The following is an 18,598-nucleotide window of genomic DNA, read 5'->3' as shown; positions in this document are numbered from 1 at the left end:
CCTCCTCTCTCAATTTCTCTCTGTCCTATTTAACAATGATAACTACAACAATAGTAAAAAACAAGGGCAACAAAAGGGAAAATAAATATAAAAAAAAGGTAATTATTTCTTAAAAAAAAATTGTGAATTGCCTGTTAAGTGCTGTCCTTAGGTGTAGAATGGAGCTAATAAGACATGTAAATGTTGTCAATACTGCCTGGTAGATGACATAGCTTGGTTATGCTACCTATTATTTCCACCATCTTCATTTTATTGTAATTATTTTTTAAACTTTGTTATAAGGAAACAGTTCTTTTATCACCTGATTTGTACCTTATGATTACATTATTCCAGCTGTGTAAATCAAATATAAATAAAGCGGATGTGGTTTTGATAGTTTCTTTTCCTTTTTTTTAACCACCTCCTCCTAGAGGAGGAGAAACTTTTTAAGTAATGTAATATAAATTTTCATTTAAACGTATAGCTTATTAGAAAACAGTCATATTTGCTTATCTCTTGAATAAGTTAATGACTTTCTTTAAATAACTAGAATCTTTATTTTAGGAGCAAATATCAATGCACAGACAGAAGAAACTCAAGAAACTGCCTTGACTCTGGCTTGTTGTGGAGGCTTTCTCGAAGTGGCCGACTTTCTGATTAAGGCAGGAGCTGATATAGAACTAGGGTGTTCCACCCCTTTAATGGAAGCTGCTCAAGAGGGTCATTTGGAATTAGTCAAATATTTATTAGCTGCAGGTAAGTTTTTTTGGGGGTCTTTTTTAACATTTATTTTTATTTATTTATTATTGGATAGAATCAGAGAAATTGAGAGGGAAGGGGGAAATACCGAGGGAGAGAGATAGAGAGATACCTGCAGGCCTGCTTCATCACTTGTGGAGCCTTCCCGCTGCAGGTGGGGCAGGGGCTTGAACCCCAGTCCTTGTTTACTGTAATGTGTGCACTTAGCTAGGTGCATCACCACCTGGTCTCTGTTTTGGTCAATTTTTTTCTGATGTTCTCATACACTGAGTGTGTGAGGAAAAAAATAATTGCTGATAAACCTTTGTATATTTGAATAACTTACTTTATTGCCCTGTGAAGTATCTGTAATTTAAATATCAAGTAGTAAAAAAAAATTTTTTTTAAATTAAGATGCTGACACTGTTTTCTATTTTGTGAAATGGACATGGCTATTTTGACTTAACTTTAGGAGATATGGCTTATTTAGAAGAAGTTTATATCTTCTGTTTGTATTAAGTCTATTTTTTAATTTCTACAACAGGAGCTAATGTTCATGCAACAACAGCAACAGGGGATACAGCACTAACATATGCTTGTGAAAATGGCCATACTGATGTAGCAGACGTCTTACTTCAAGCAGGAGCAGATTTGGTAAGCTGTGTCACTTTTTAAAATTTATTTTAATTAGAGACAGAGATACATCAGAACACTGCACAGCTCTGGCTTATAGGTGACAACTGGCAGTTAGAAGACATAGAAGTCTGTAGTATTTCTATCGTGCAGTCACATCCCTGCCCCTTTTCACAGTTTAAATCTTCATATTTAAAACAGACATGACATTAATCAAATTTCTGTTGTAGTTATAGATAAAAGGCGTTGTTACTTCATATTTTAGTGTTTGCCTTTTGTGATTTTGTCATTTTTTTTTTTTAACATTTTTCTGTTCTCTTTTTAAATCAGTTTGATAAACTTTATGCAATATTTACATGGCTGTAAATTCTAAAAATAGGACAAAGCAGGAATATATCTTCTTTGCTAGGAGACCTGAGACATCAAGTAGAGAAAGTAGGAGACTTTGTATGACAAGGACATTGTCTATACTTTATTATAAAGAGAAAAGGAAGTATTATTTAGATTAGTGTAGATGAAAGTGTCACAAACATGCATATAATTCCATTTTAAGTTAATTATATAGAATATGTTCCTAATCTTACATTATTGCAATTTACAGTGTACTTCTAAATTTGCTTCAAAACATGTTATCTAATATATTTATGCAGAAATCAGCCCTATCCTTTCCCTTCTCATTTTAATAAAAATATTAATGTTCACTAAATATCAAATATCTCTGATATCTGATTTTTATAAATAGGAACATGAATCTGAAGGTGGGAGAACTCCTTTAATGAAAGCTGCAAGAGCTGGTCATGTTTGTACTGTTCAGTTCCTAATCAGTAAAGGTAGGTTTATGTAAAGCAGTAGATTTCTCCTCAAGTTTACTATCTTCTGCTCTCATTTATTTAGATGTTGAAAGTTTAAAAGGTTTTTTTATATATTTATTTTTCCCTTTTTTGTTGCCCTTGTTGTTTTTCATTGTTGTTGTAGTTATTGTTGTTGTTGATGTTGTCATTGTTAGGTAGGACAGAGAGAAATGGAGAGAGAAGGGGTAGACAGAGGGGAGAAGAGAAAGATAGACACCTGCAGACCTGCTTCACCGCCTGTGAAGCGACTCCCCTACAGGTGGGGCGCCAGGGGCTTGATCCGGGATCCTTACACGGTCCTTGCACTTTGCGCCACGTGCGCTTAACCCACTGCGCTACCGCCGGACTCCCAGTTTCTTATTTTTTAACCACTTTATTGGAAGGTTAGTGGTTCATAGTACAGTTGTTGACATATCAGTATAGCTTCTCATATGTCAGTGATAGGAGTCTCAAAACACTCTCCCTAACCCAGGTCCTTTTTTCTACCAACATGTGCCAGGACCCCCAGCCCTCTCCATATCATCTCTTCCCCTCCTTCTCCATAGAGATTTTTGCTTTGTTGCAGTCTTAAGTTTCACTGTGTCTTTTTCCTTTTTGCCCTTTTTTACTGCCTTTTAAAAATATTTATTTATTCCCTTTTGTTGCCCTTGTTGTTTTATTGTTGTAGTTGTTGTTGTTGGATGGGACAGAGAGAAATGGAGAGAGGAGGGGAAGAAGATGGGGGGAAAAAGACAGATACCTGCAGACCTGCTTTACCACCTGTGAAGCAACTCCCCCTGCAGGTGGGGAGACAGGGGCTTGAACCAGGATCCTTACGCTGGTCCTTGGGCTTTGAGCGACCTGCGCTTTACCCCCTGTGCTGCTGCCCAACTCACCCTTTTTATCCTTTTTTAAAAAATGTTTATTATTCTATTCCCTTTTGTTGCTCTTGTGTCGTTGTTGGATAGGACAGAGGAATGGAGAGAGATGGGGAAGATGGGGAGAGAAAGACACCTGCAGACCTGCTTCACCACCTGTGAAGCGACTCCCCTGCAGGTGGGGAGCCAGGGACTTGAACTGGGATCCTTATGCTGGTCCTTGCGCTTTGCTCCACCTGCGCTTAACCCGCTGCTCTACAGCCCAACTCCCCTTTTTGTCCTTTTTAAGTTCCACTTATCATTAAGATCACCCTGTATTTGTCCTCTCTTTTTGACTTATCTCACTTAAAATGATTCCTTCAAGTTCTATCTAGTATAAGACAATTGAGATGACTTCATTTTTAATAGCTGAGTGCTATTCTATTATGTACATATACCACAACCTCCTTAGCGATTCAACTCTGTCATTGGGCATCTGTCTTGCTTCCAAGTTTTGAGTTATTACAAATAGTGCTGCTAGGATTGTACATGTACATAGCTCCCTTGGGATAGGCATCTTTCTTTTTCTTTGGATATATCCCAGCATAGGATTTGATGGATTATAGGAAAGGTCAGTTTCTAGCATTCAGATGAGTTTCCTGACTGTTTTCCACATGAGTTGGACTGGCTTACATTCTCACCAACAGTGATAAAAAAAAATAGTGGTATAAGTTTGGATAGTTGATAAACATTATGAATTGTATAGAACAGTTAGTTCCAAACTGAAAATCATGATGATACTTAACACCACTCTTACTGAAAACTTCTGTAAAGATAAGTCTCTCCAGATAAAACTTTTGAGTGTCTTTTCATGTTCATGATGGTACCAGGAATTGAACCTGGAACCTTGGAGCCTCAGACACAGAAGTCTGTTTCATAAATGGCTGCATTCTAGCTTTATAATATATCTTGAAGCTTTGATTTTAATGATATTTATTCCACTGAGTAACTTGGAGGCAAATTATTTTTGTCCTTTGATTTTTAACTGGTCCTAAATTTACTTCTTAGTAATATATGAAGAGGTAATCATAAATGTTCATGACTGACATGTGTGAAATGTGCCAAAATGAGTGGAAAATTTTTATACTTGGCCAGGTGGTGGCACACCTGGCTAAGTGCATATAGTACATGCACAAAGACCTGGGTTCAAGCCTTTGTTCCCCCACCTTCATCAGGACCTCTTAATGAGCTGTGAAGCAGGATCTGTAAATCTTGGTGTCTCTACCCTCCCTCCATCCCTCTCTCTCTCTTTCCTTATCCCCCCCCCCCCACCCCTCGATTTTTCTATGCCCTATCAGATAAAGTAGAAGAAGAGAAAGAAGAAAAAGGGCAGGGGTAGATAACGTAATGGTTATGCAAAGAGACTCTCATGCCTGAGGCTCCACTGTCCCAGGTTCAATCCCCTGCACCACTATAAACCAGAGCTGAGCAGTGTTCTGATAAAAAACAAAACGAAAGAAAAAAAAAATAGGCCCACTGAAGCATTGGATTAGTAGTGCAGGCACTGAGACCTCAGCATTAACTCTGGAAGCATGCTCAATAATTCTACTTAAAAACAGTATATATTGGGTTGTGGGAAAAGTCATGGCATTTTTTTTTTCTATGTATTTTCTGTGCAAAGATGCATCAAGACTTTTCCCACAACCAGTATATATTTTATGAGAGACTGCTCAGCCATGGTTATGTCTTGGTGCCACAGTTGAAACAGAACCCTCTGGTACTCAGACATACAAGTCTGGTATACTAATGTGCTCTCTCCTTATCCCCTTGGCAATTTTAACTACCAAATCCTTAATGATAAAAGATCTATCAACAAGAGAATATTAGAATATCACTACACTGGGAGTCGGGCTGTAGCGCAGCGGGTTAAGCGCAGGTGGCCCAAAGCACAAGGACCGGCATAAGGATCCTGGTTCGAACCCCGGCTCCCCACCTGCAGGGGAGTCGCTTCACAGGCGGTGAAGCAGGTCTGCAGGTGTCTATCTTTCTCTCCCCCTCTCTGTCTTCCCCTCCTCTCTCCATTTCTCTCTGACCTATTCAACAATGACAACAATAATAATAACTACAACAATAATAAAAAAAAAGAATATCACTACACTTACATGTAGTGATTGGGATCAAACTTGTGACCTTGTGTTTCTAAGTCTAATACTGTAGCTGTTATATCACCTCCTGAGCAAGTATTCTACTTTGTTTTAATTAATTTTTTTAAATGGACTTCATAGGTACAATTTAGAGTCTCATGCATATGCTCTTTTGGTGAACTACATCCCCACTTCAACTTTCAAAATGTTGATGAGAGAGCAGAGTAGAAAAAGAGACAAAGACACGGGGACACCCCAGAACAGTACTTAGCTCTGCCATATAGAGGCACTGGGGATTAAATCTCAGGTCTCCTGAAACTTGGCATAGAAATTCTATCCTTGAGCACTGAGACCTCATTTGTTTTTTTATAAATGAGAGAGAACACAAAGCTCTGTTCCACCATCCTGTGGTTCTACTAGTTTTGTCTCTTTTGCTTTGGGGTGGTTCTAGGGATCAAACTCATAATCACATTTATAGAGCAGATGCTCTGTGTCTGAGCCAACTCCAAATCGTATTACTATTTACTTAGAATTATTTTGTAGATAAGTTCAGATTGGTATACTTCTTTCCATTATTTCTATTCTCATTCCAATCTAGAAATTCCCCAGAGAAAAAGGTCAGTACTATAATTTCTATACTATATTAATTATCTTTATATCTAGTACATAAAGCTCAACTTGGTTATATTTTCTACTGAAGAACTTAGAATTTAGATAAAATATCATATTTTACTTTTAGGAGCAATGTTGACTTATATTGGTACATATTGAAGTACTTGGGTGAAATTATATCATGTTTGTTTGGGATTTGCTTTAGGAAATTCAAGGTGGGGCAGGGGAATTAATGTAGGTACATATGGAATGAGATTGACTGTGTTTATAATCACTGAAGCTGGGTAATGGGTATGTGAGGCTTCATTACACTATTCTCATTTTCCTTTATGATTTTGAAATTTACCATAATCTAAGAAGCCATGTTGTATCAATATGAATTTCTATGCTTTTTTCTGTTGAAGGAGCAAATGTGAATAGAACTACAGCTAATAATGACCATACTGTACTCTCCCTTGCTTGTGCGGGGGGTCATCTGGCAGTGGTGGAACTACTTTTGGCACATGGGGCAGATCCTACTCACCGTCTAAAAGTATGTAACACCAGTGTTTCAAGTAGAATTGTGGATTCTTAATTCTTGATCATTATAAAATATCAGCCACAAGTTTTTGTTTATAGTGGTGTTTTAAGTTTATTGATTTTTCTCCTGTTTCATCAACATACTATTAATCATGATTTTAATGTGTCTGGGACCTAGATTGCTTTATTGTAATGGTACTGAGGTTAATGATTTCCCTGCTTCCATTATCTTCTTTTTCAGGATGGCTCTACTATGTTGATAGAAGCAGCAAAAGGTGGCCATACAAGTGTTGTTTGCTATCTTTTGGACTACCCTAATAATTTGCTTTCAGCCCCTCCACCAGATGTCACTCAGTTAACACCCCCATCCCACGATTTAAATAGGGTAAGATTTAATTCTAAATCATTTTGTCATATCTTCTTTGCCCTCCTTTGCTTATATTTTCTGTTTCAACTACACTGTTTACTTTTTATGTTTTGTCGTTTTTATAGCTATGTACTTGATATGATTACTCATTTCTGGTGTAATATTCAGATTTTCTGTAAAGCAAAATCTTTCCTGTTATCACCAAAAAACCAGCTAAGTTCAAATTCTATTTGGAAATGTCATAGGAAATAATTGATTACCACTGTATTTAAGTAAATGTGTCATGCTTTAAGATTAGTGCTGTACTTAAAATATCATGGATAACTTTTTTTGACCTTTCCATTATTATTTAATGGAATGTGAAGGAAAAGTTGAAGTGCAGTCCCTTTCTTTTAACCTAGGCTCCTCGTGTACCAGTTCAAGCACTGCCCATGGTTGTCCCACCCCAAGAGCCTGACAAACCACCTGCCAACGTTGCTACTACTCTTCCCATCAGGAATAAAGGTCAGTTATACTTCTAAAGACTATTTATTACATGTTGTCAGGGAAAGATGTAATTTTAAAAAACAGTTTCATAAAGCTATTTTTCCACCAAAAAAAATTTTTTTTTTTTACTTAGTTGGCATAATGAAAAAGATTTTTTTCATCAGTTAGAAAATTATGTATTTGGTAGAGAAGATAGCTAATACTAGTTTGTGCTAAAATTAAAAGTTTCAGCAGGAGAAATTCAGATGCTCATCTTTGATGCAATTCTGATTATTCATTTTTCCCTATATTTACTAGTCCTTTCTTTTCATGTTAAAATATTAGCATGGGTATAGTTGCGTGACATTTTTATGTACAACTTAAATGTCTGTGGTGACACAAGGCATAAGATCAAATTAGGTCAAAATTAAAAAAATAATAGAACAAATGGTTTAATCTAGATTTCCTATCTGGAATACCTTTTCTCAATCAATAATTCAGAGTTACTTCAGATCTGCTTGTTTGTTTCTCTAGAATTCTGAAGTCCATATTTGACTTGTGAGTGTTACATCATGCATGTTCGTAAGTTAAGTTCCAAAATATTATAGCTACCAGTTTGAATCTGTTTTTCTTTTTAAAAAGTTTGACCTGAAGAACCAATGGATTTTAATTTTTTTTAAATGTTTTTGGCTACCTGTTACTTTACCAACAAGAATTCTAAGTATTTGCACCAACTCTTTTCAATAACTTATACCAGCACAGAGCAATGACACATTTTTTTCAATTGCTATAACAAACAACTGCTGTACTGGTAGCCAGATTTCTTTATTCACCTAGCTGTCAGAAAATACAGTGGATGGCATAGTCCAGCATCTTTTCTTCCAGGGAAACTGAATCTCAGTTCTCTACTTGCCAGGTAGCTGTGTGAATATGTGAACTTATATCTTGCCTTTATCGGTCTTGAAGATGATAAGTCCCAGCAAAAATATGTATTTTAGTTGGATTTAAATATTCTGATACTTCTCAGTGGTTTGGGTACTCTGTGTGTATGTGTGTGAGTCTAAAAGGCACAGACAATTAAATGTGGAAAGATCTGGACTTAGAGGTCTAAGTTTCCCCTTGACATTAATAATGTAGCATTTTCTGCTTTATAAGTTTTCCATCATTTAATGACCAGATAAAGTATTTCTACACATAGCATTAGCTTTTATTTTAATTGCACCACTTAACTGTCACAAAACATGCATTCCTCTATTATCTCATTTTAATCCCTGTGATATTTTTTTAAGTTCTGGAATTAATTTCACAAAGATACTCTATTCACATAAAATACAAACATTTTATATTGATGGTAAGAAGGTGGATTTGTTTTTAACTCCTTAACAATGCTTTTTCACCTTCTTTGGATATGGTAACTTGGTGCATACTGTTGGCACTAAACCTCCCAACAGTAACTCTGTAATGAGGATGCCATTCATGTGCACTTCTGAGGGGGTTTCTTTTTCACACAGCTGCTTCTAAACAAAAGTCCAACAGCCATTTGCCAGCAAACAGCCAGGATGTACAGGGTTACATCACCAATCAGTCTCCAGAGAGCATTGTAGAAGAGGCTCAGGGAAAGTTAACAGAACTGGAACAGAGGATAAAAGAAGCCATAGAAAAGAATGCACAGCTGCAGTCCTTGGAACTGGCTCATGCTGACCAACTTACCAAGGAGAAGATCGAGGAGCTAAACAAAACAAGGGAGGAACAAATTCAGAAGAAACAAAAGATTTTGGAGGAACTGCAGAAAGTAGAGCGAGAGTTACAACTGAAAACTCAGCAGCAGCTAAAAAAGCAGTATCTTGAGGTTAAAGCTCAAAGAATTCAACTTCAGCAGCAGCAGCAACAGTCTTGCCAACATCTGGGACTACTAACTCCTGTTGGGGTTGGAGAGCAGCTTTCCGAGGGAGACTATGCACGTTTACAGCAAGTGGATCCAGTTTTGCTTAAAGATGAACCCCAGCAGACTGCTGCTCAGATGGGTTTTGCACCAATCCAGCCTCTGGCCATGCCTCAAGCTTTGCCTCTGGCGGCAGGTCCCTTGCCTCCAGGGTCCATCGCAAACCTTACAGAACTGCAAGGAGTGATAGTTGGACAGCCAGTACTGGGCCAAGCACAGTTGGCAGGGCTGGGGCAAGGAATTCTGACAGAAACACAACAAGGGTTAATGGTAGCCAGCCCTGCTCAGACCCTCAATGACACGCTGGATGACATCATGGCAGGTGGGTTTATATTGTTGTGAGCAGGTATCAAATATGATTTGCTTAAGGCGAGTTAGAGTGTGCCAGGAATTTTTTTGCCATTACCCATCTTGAGAACTATTTTTGGACTCTTACCCATGTATATCTTTAGCAATATTAGTTCAAGCTCAGAAGTTCTCAGACGGATTAATATTGAATTACAGATTTATTTCATTCAATACAAGTGACTGAAACTTTCTGACTTAGCTGGGTAGACTGGGGGTGTAGGCGTTTCAGTTGTGGATTTGATGTTTGACTTTTTGTGTTTTTAAAGTTCAGAATACTGAAATTGAATTTTGGGTTTTTTGCTGCTGTACTCACAAAAGTTGGGAAATGTGTAGAAGTTGAATTGCAAAACTAGTTAGTAGGACACATCAGTAAGCTTGTTTGTGAATAGAAAAACCTTTATTCTAAGGGATCAGACTTCAAGCTTGAAGAATATTTAAAAACAAAACTTAATCCTTTACAACATTAATAAAGAACTAAACCAAATAGGATTCGATTATACTGTATGCTAGTGATTTTTTTACCCCCATGAATGTTACTGTATAGTTACTTTATAACTGTATTTTGAGAAGGTGTGATCCCGACAGTATTATAATGATACATCTTTAAGTGTGTAGTGAGACAATTTTCTTCTTCTTTGACTAGCTTTATTAGAAGATATATTTTAAGAGTTTGCTTTAGTAGTTCTAGTTCTTGGTACATATCTTTGTGAGTTCTGTAACAAAGTAGTGGGATGAGATTTCATATGAGCACTATGCTGAGAAAATTTAAAGGAAAGAAAGGAAAATCAAAGGAAGAAGAATTTAAATAACTTTCATTTACTCTCTTCCCTCTTTATTCTTTGAACTTTATATACTTAAGGGACAACTGAACTTTGATAGTTTTAAAAATGTTCTAATAACATTGTATATTCTGAGATACATCTTCTCTTTTAAGAGGAATAAAAAATTATATTGTATAGTGCTGAGAAATTTAGTTAACAAACAGAACCTAAGAAACTGCGTGAGACATTTTATTTATTTATTTTTTTAAATTTTTATTAAAAAGGAAGGAAGGAGGAGTTAGAGAGGGAAATAGCAGCACTGTTTCACAGCTTGTGAAGTGTTCCACCTGTAGGTGGAAGACCGGGGGTTTAAACCCAGGTCCTTGCCCAACAGTATACCCAACCTGGTGCACCACTGCCCAGCCCCTAATGAGACATAGGGACTTATGCATTACTCTACAGTTTCTTAGTCTATTAGTCTTACTCCAACACAAATTTATGGAGTGAAAGTCTTAGGTGCATTGGGGAAAATATGGTTAACTAGTAATAGAACTAACTGCAAACATTCTTATATTGAGAAGTATACAATTTTTCTATACTATTTTAGAAACTTTTGTATAATGCTCAAAATATTTGAAAAGAATTGATTATCACTACTAGGAGATTTTAAAAGTAAGGAATAAGAATTTAAAAAACTTACATATCTCACAATGATTGGAGTACAGTGGCCAAAATTCCAAATATTTTATTGGTTCCATGTCCATTAATCTAGGTCATAATGGTGCTTGTTCTGATATATTAATACAATTGCCAAAACATGTAGAAATAACTGTATGAAGAATGGACATTCCATACCACTGAATATTAAATTTTTTTTGATAATGCTGTCAAATTTTACCTAATATGCTTGAGTATAGTTTTCCCCATTGGTTTGCTAGTTTTATAGTTTTTGCACTGATTAAATTTGTCTGAGATTTGTATAGTAGCTCTTGTGATTCTTCTGTTGAATTATTTACTAAACAGAAATCATTTACCAATGTGTTCTAGATGTTTTCACATAAACTTATGTTAAGGGAAACTTTTTAGGAGATATGACAAATATTTGCCATACCATAAAAAATACTTTACTTCTTTATTATTATCATTTATGGGAAAATAAGAGATGGTCAGAGGGAGAACAGGAAGGACTCCAAGACATCTAGCTGTCTACCTGCAGTCCAGTCTTGTCATTACAGTTGTACACTTACATAAACATACATATCTCTTCATACACTCTATTCTGCACTCATTCTTTAAGCTTCTCTATGGTAGTAATAGTTCATTCAGTTGACTTGGTGACGGTTTATCACTGATGATCAGTCACACTTAACAGTGTTCCTTTCCTTCTCTTCCTCCAACATATAGTCTCTGTTCTTTTTAGCTCTTACAGAGTCCAACTACTTTTTATCTAATATATGGCCGAACAAAATTTTCTGTGTTCTCTGATTTCCTTACTTGCCAAGAAAAATTTATAGTCCTACTGTTTAACCAATTTAACATTTTACCTTTGTTCTCTTGAGTTATTTTCCTTTCCCTAACATGATAGAATTTTTTTGAGTATCTAGGACTCTCTTGCTCTAAGATCTGGCCCCAAATTAAAGTTCTGCATTTAAAGGTCTTTACCATGGTTCATTTAGATATCTACATGTTCACAGTTGTTACTTTAATTATGGTGAATGAATGAGTGACAGACAATTATTTGGCTTGCCTAAACCAATTTTCATAGGTAACTTCAATGAAGTAAAGTTAAGAATTGATTTTTCTTATTTCTTTTTAGACAATCTGATAAAAACAGCCATTTTGACAAAAAAAAGATAATTTTTACTAGTTTCTTTAAAATACTTTATTTCAGCTGAAATGCAAATTATTGCTATGCTCACTTAACACTAAAACTTGCATTTAAAAATTTTTTCTTTAGTATCAATCATGCAATAATACCTCAGTTCTTTGGAAGACTGGTGTTCATTCTGTTTAATCCACTTACTGTGTTCAGTTTTCATTTGTGAAGATCATTCTAATCAGAGAATAAGGAAACTATTTTCATAACTATAGATCTTATATGACTATAAATTCTATATTTAGATTATATACATTTAAATTCTCTTGACTTCTTTCCTAACATAGAAAACTACTTATATGCAAGTAACAATATTTAAGGTAATTAGGTGATTAATTTTAAATATTAGTGCACACCTTTTTCTAATGCTCTGACTCCCTAGGATTCAAACTGTTTTGTTTCTTCTTTGTTTTTTCCTTTAAGTTTTCAGTGAACTTAAAACATGTATAATTTAATTATAGAGTGTGTGTTGCTATAATGTATAGTGTATGTTTGTGCCTCAACTAAGAATTTCATGTAAAACAGATTTCTTAATTGACAATCTTGTTTATAATTGTTATATTAAAGTCAATTTTAGTTTTGTTCACAACAGGATTACAACCTCTTTTGCCTGGTTTCAGATCCAGTTGTGAATTATAATTGCTTTCTGTCTGTTGTAGTTGCTAATTGCTTTGGCTATCTATCCACATTACTATTAAACATTCAAAGATTAATGCCCGTATTATAGTGTGATAGTAGTATTTTTAATGGGGGAGGGCAGGAAGGACGTCTGATGCTCACAGACAACTCTGAAAGTTAATTGATGAGGGGATATGGTGTTCTCTCACCTAAGTATTGACCTCTTCTAATTTGCATAGTTAGTAAAATAATCTTTATTTTTTTGTTTCAATTAAATTTTTTTTTATTGCCACCATTGTTATCACTCATATTCAGTGTTAGCATTATGAATTCACTGCTCCTAGTGGCCATTTTTTTTTTCTTTCTTTTTTTTAATTTAAGTTTTTTTTTTTTTTTTGATAGGACAAAGAGAGATTGAGAGGGCTAGGGGAGACACAGAGCGGGAGAGAGACCTTCAGACCTGCTTCACCTTTAGTGAAGCGTCCCTCCTGCAGATGGAGGGGGCGGGAACTCAAACCTGGATCCTTGTACATGGTAATGTGTGTGCTCAACTGAGTGCACCACTGCCCAGCCCCCAATAAAATAACCTTGTAGCCAACTAATATTTAATAAAACCTACATTTGAAGGGTGATTGTGTGGGTACGTTCTTTCTTTCTTCTTTTTTTTAAATCCTTATTAGGCTGTGTGATTGCTGATGTGATTTGATGGGTGTTCTAATCCTCTCAGAATAATTCTACACTTGAGAAACTATATTTCTGTATGAGGATCAAATTTCTGTGTTTGGCTATGCTATCCTACTGATAGCTTTAACCTAGAACATTATTATTCCTTATTGGCATTTGGTAAAGCAATGAATGATAACTGAAGGGATTGGATAGTGAGTTTCTTTGCCCAACAGTGATATTACTTTCATTAATTCCAAAAGATAAGCTGTGAAATTGGCAAGTAAAGGTCACATTTCTCTCTTCCAGAACATGATAATTTAATTTTTATTTCTTTTCTGATTATGAAGATATAATTAACAATTTTTCTTCTATATTTACTTTTAATTAATAAGTATACTTTTGCTTACAGAGTTATCTCGATTTAAAAAAGCTTATGATTCCAAGCCTTAAGGGCTTTTTTTTTTTTTAATACGTATGAATTGTTACTTAGATAATCAGTTACACTTAGTATACATTATAAGTTTAAACTACTCTTCAAAGTCAAAAGTAATTGGGAAATAACTTACTTAATACCATGGCAATCTACGTGTGGATATTTTATTCTTAAGTCTTTAAATATTTTCTGAAAATTATGTTTTATTGTGACCTAACAATGTTTCATCCTTATTAAGTGCAGTTATTTTGTTCAACAGCAGTCAGTGGAAGAGCATCAGCAATGTCAAACACTCCTACCCACAGTATCGCTGCCTCCATTTCCCAGCCTCAGACTCCAACTCCCAGTCCTATCATCTCTCCTTCAGCCATGCTTCCTATCTACCCTGCTATTGATATTGATGCACAGGTAAGCTCCCAAAATGAAAGGTATTATTATTAGTAGTAGTACATTTATAAAAGTGTTCTACAAAATTTTAAGATTTCCCTGTGTAGGTTCACATCCAGACATGGCCTAAATCATACTTTCCATAATAGTCTTGTTCTCACAAAGTCTAAGAGACAGTTTTGAAGCCTTTTTTTTTTTTTTTTTTTTTGCAGGTTTACTTTATTCACTTCTTTTCTACATACAAAGAAAACTATCCACCCAACAGTTGTCCTTCACCCCTTTACTTATTGCCTCCAGTTTCATGCATTTTATCCCAAAATTATGGCCTCATTTTGTGATGACAGATAGATATTCCAATGAATATTTGTCCCATAACTTCTCCCACTCCCTAGTTATCCATTGTGAGAATGTGGAGAAAAAGAATTTCTGGTACAGTATGGTGGGTATGCAAACTGCTGTATCCCTGTGGAAAATAATATGAGTAATATTTTAACAAAACTGGAAATACCTTTCAGCCTGTACTATCAACCCTATACAAGTATCCAAAGAACATGAAAACATTCACTTGAAAGTATAAATGCATCCATCGGTTCATAACTATTTATAATAACCAAAGTATCAGAGAAGTAAACTATTATAAGTGAAATTATATAATCATTAAACACCTTAACGTGGTAGAGGAGTATGATGGTGATTTTCCCTTTGTGGTGCCCCTCTCTGGGTGAGCCATATCCATTCCACTTCAGATGTGCTGATGCCTGTGACTACCCTAAGTGCTGGAAACTCAATTGCAGACTTTGTGATAGAGACTGTGTTTTCTTTCTCCTTACCAAAATAGACAAAACAAACACACTCTCCAAATAAGCTGTCTTGCCATCCCTAATCTGTAATTTTTAAATCATAGACAGCTCTGTCTTGGAACAAAGACTTGGCCCACAATTAGAAAGATTGGATTGTCGGGAAAGTCACGGCATATTTTTCTGTTTTTCTGTGCAAAAATAAACCATAACTTTTCAAAGATATGAACCCAACATTAGACTCCATATTTTGTAAATAAAATGAATTCATAAACAAAAAATAATGATATGAATAGCTGGGTTGCTTCTGGGTTTTTTTTTTTTTTCCTTCCCTCCCCCCAGAGCTCTGCTCAGCTCTGGCTTATGGTGGGGCTGGGGATTGAATCACGAACCTCAGAGCCTCAGGCCTAAGTCTGTTGGTATAATCATTATGTCGTCTTCTGATGCCCTATATGCATTTCTTTATAAATCTGAATTTCTGACAGAGGCAATGAACAAATTGTTGTACCTCTTTTTAATTTATTGCAAATAAAATCTCCTCTTCATTTAAATATTTCTTAATAATGCTATCTTAAAGGAACTTCCTGTCATTACTTCCTAAATTTTTATTGCTATAACTGTTTGTTAACTTTGGGGGTGGGGAGGAAGTATACCTAGAATTTTCAGGGACTTTTTTTTAATACTTATTTTCCCTTTTGTTGTCCTTGTTGTTTTTCATTGTTATAGTTATTGTTGTTATTGATGTTGTCGTTGTTGGATAGGACAGAGAGAAATGGAGAGAGGAGGGGAAGACAGAGAGGGGGAGAGAGAGATAGACATCTGCAGACCTGCTTCACTGCTTGTGAAGCGACTCCCCCACAGATGTGGAGCCAAGGACATTACACAGGCCTTTACGCTTTGCGCCATGTGCGTTGAACCTGCTGCGCTACCGCCAGACTCCCAGGAACTGTTTTAAAAGAGATTATGAAGTCTTCAGACGTCTTCTTTGGGACAGTTGCTCTTATTTATATGTGTTTTTACATTTTTTTTAAAGGATTCATTCATTTAATTGTGGGAGTGTAGGCGGTGGGGAGCAGAGCACTGTTTAGCTCTGGCATAAAAGAGTGCTGGGATTGAACATGTGGCCTCCCGTTCTTCAAGTATGCAAGTTGGTGCTTTAATACTGAGTTATTTAGCAGTCCTAGTGAATTCCATTTTAAAATGTTTGTATTCTAATTGCTTTTATGAAATTATTCTCATTTGTTAAGTTCCAGTGTGCTACCCTTTTACAGATGTCTACCCTTTTATAGATGATCCCTAGCATAATTAGAAAAATATTTGATAGTATAAGAACTATATAAGCTCTGTGGTGCAAGTACTGGTACCACATAAGTGGTACAGTGGCAACAGAGGAAGCTTCATTTTGTGGTCTTGGTCTCTGCCTCTTTCTGTTCCTTTTTTTTTTTTTTTTAAGATTTTTTTATTTATTTATTAATGAGAAAGATAGGAGGAAAGAGAGAGAAATAACCAGACATCACTTTCATGCATGTGCCACCAGAGATTGAACTTAGGACCTCATGCTTGAGAGTACAATGCTTTACCCACTGCACCACCACCCAGGCCACTCTGTTTCACTTTTCCTCCATCTTAATGAAAAAGTGATTTTTGAGAGGGGAAATCATGCTTGTGTGAGTCACAGACTTCAGGGGGGTAAAAGGGAAAAAATTAAGCTATTTGAAATTGTGAAGGTTATAGAGCTCTGAAAAACTTAGCTTTTAAGTCACTTAATAGCTTCAGTTATAATTAATAAATTGCATTTTTATAGACAGTTTATTTAGTTTTTGGTTTTAGACAGTTACTTTAGTGTTTTTATCCGTATTTCAATGCCTAAAATATATTCTTTTATTATTGTATATATCTTATGATTTCATTTTTTCCACTCTGATCTTTTAAACATTATTAATAGCGTATAGAACGCTATTACATTGAATACTATTTATTTATTAATTGATTGATTGATTTTATCAGAGCACTGCTCAATCCTGACTTATAGTGGTGTAGAGGATTGAACCTGAGGCCTTGGAATTGAATGAGTTCCTTTGCATAACCATTAGGCTACCTCTCCTGCCCTCATTGAATACAATTTTATCTTATTTATATAGTAAGTCAAAATCTCCATAGCAATATTTGTTAATGGAGTGCTGTATTCTATGGTATTGGAATGGTACATTTTATGGTATCATTTTTTTTTTTAAATTTTTTATTTAAGAAAGGATTAGTGAACAAAAACATAAGGTAGGAGGGGTACAACTCCACACAATTCCCACCACCCAATCCCCATCACCCACCCCCTCCCATGGTAGCTTTCCCATTCTCTAGCCCTCTGGGAGCATGGACCCAGGGTCGTTGAGGGTTGCAGAAGGTAGAAGGTCTGGCTTCTGTAATTGCTTCCCCGCTGAACATGGGCGTTGACTGGTCGGTCCATACTCCCAGTCTGCCTCTCTTTCCCTAGTAGGGTGTGTCTCTGGGGAAGCTGAGCTCCAGGACACATTGGTGGGGTCTTCAATCCAGGGAAGCCTAGCCAGCATCCTGGTGGCATCTGGAACCTGGTGATTGAAAAGAGAGTTAACATATGAAGCCAAACAATTTGTTGAGCTATCATGGATCCCAAGCTTGGAATAGTGGAGAGGAAGTGTTAGGGAGGTACTCACTGCAAACTCTAGTGTACTTCTGCTTTCAGGTATATATTTTGCAGTAGTTTATGGATACGTGTGCACATAAGCTCTCTCTCACAGCATTTTTTAAAAAAAATCTTTATTGCGTAGAGACAGCCAGAAATCAAGTGGAAAAGGGAAATAGGGAGAGAAACAGAGAGACACCTACAGCCCTATTTCACCACTCGCAAACCTTTCCTCTTATTAGGTGGGGATAGGGGCTTGTACACGGGTTACCACCTGGCCAGTGGTATTGTGTTCTAAATGGAATTATTTTTTAGACTATAAACTTGGATGAGCGCTTAACAAAATTTAACATCTGTGTGCTATTCATGGTTTTCTTAGATATGTGACAAAGCAAGTGCTTGCTAGTGAGTTTACTATAACATTGCTTTAGTAGTATTTTGCTTTTTAGAAAGTCGTTTAGTATTGTTAGCTCCTTGATTAGCAGTATCCCAAATATTTTTATTTCCATACCTTGCTAATTAGTAGTTTTTAACCCAAACTCCAACTTAAGTTAATTTTTTCTTGGTGTACTGCCAGTCAGGATGCTATTAAACTTTTAGATTGTGTGGGCAACTAATTTGGGGTGGAAATCTGCCTAAACTTTAAATTTATTTATTACTGTATTTAAAAGATTATCATAAATATTAGTTGCTTTAATTTATCCTTACTGAAGAAATAAAATTAAACTAAGTACTTTTAATGAAAAGGTTCTTAATGTTAGTTGAATTGATGTTTTGCTAATTAAAAAATGTAAAAGTAAAAAAACCTAATCCACTGAATTTTTTCCATTTATCTTTAAAAAAAGTTTTTTGTTAATTCTCTATTCAGTATACATACTGCTTTACTCTTTTTACTCCTGGGATGCTTTTAGAAACTTTATAAATTTCATCATCCCTCTTCTGTTGATGGTCCATTAATATAGAGAAC

At 35.8% G+C, this 18,598-nt stretch overlaps 1 protein-coding gene across 11 annotated transcripts in view; it reads left to right on the top strand.

Moving 5' to 3' along the window:
* Positions 1–18,598, top strand: part of ANKRD17 (ankyrin repeat domain 17) — a 154,185-nt gene that overhangs the window by 86,487 nt on the left and 49,100 nt on the right. For 6 of the 11 annotated variants that reach the window (XM_060187844.1, XM_007523547.3, XM_060187842.1 and 3 more), the window contains 8 exons: positions 544–735; positions 1,262–1,371; positions 2,093–2,180; positions 6,198–6,325; positions 6,554–6,697; positions 7,081–7,183; positions 8,656–9,408; positions 14,048–14,196. In XM_060187844.1, the coding sequence (XP_060043827.1) occupies positions 544–735; positions 1,262–1,371; positions 2,093–2,180; positions 6,198–6,325; positions 6,554–6,697; positions 7,081–7,183; positions 8,656–9,408; positions 14,048–14,196 (1,667 nt within the window). The remainder of the gene's footprint in view (positions 1–543; positions 736–1,261; positions 1,372–2,092; positions 2,181–6,197; positions 6,326–6,553; positions 6,698–7,080; positions 7,184–8,655; positions 9,409–14,047; positions 14,197–18,598) is intronic. The other 5 variants (XM_060187843.1, XM_016188361.2, XM_007523549.3 and 2 more) reach the window with 3 other exon arrangements.

The sequence above is a fragment of the Erinaceus europaeus genome, chromosome 3 (genome assembly GCF_950295315.1).
Source record: "Erinaceus europaeus chromosome 3, mEriEur2.1, whole genome shotgun sequence".
NCBI classification, from domain to species: domain Eukaryota; kingdom Metazoa; phylum Chordata; class Mammalia; order Eulipotyphla; family Erinaceidae; genus Erinaceus; species Erinaceus europaeus.
This window is presented reverse-complemented; position numbering and strand designations above follow the sequence as displayed.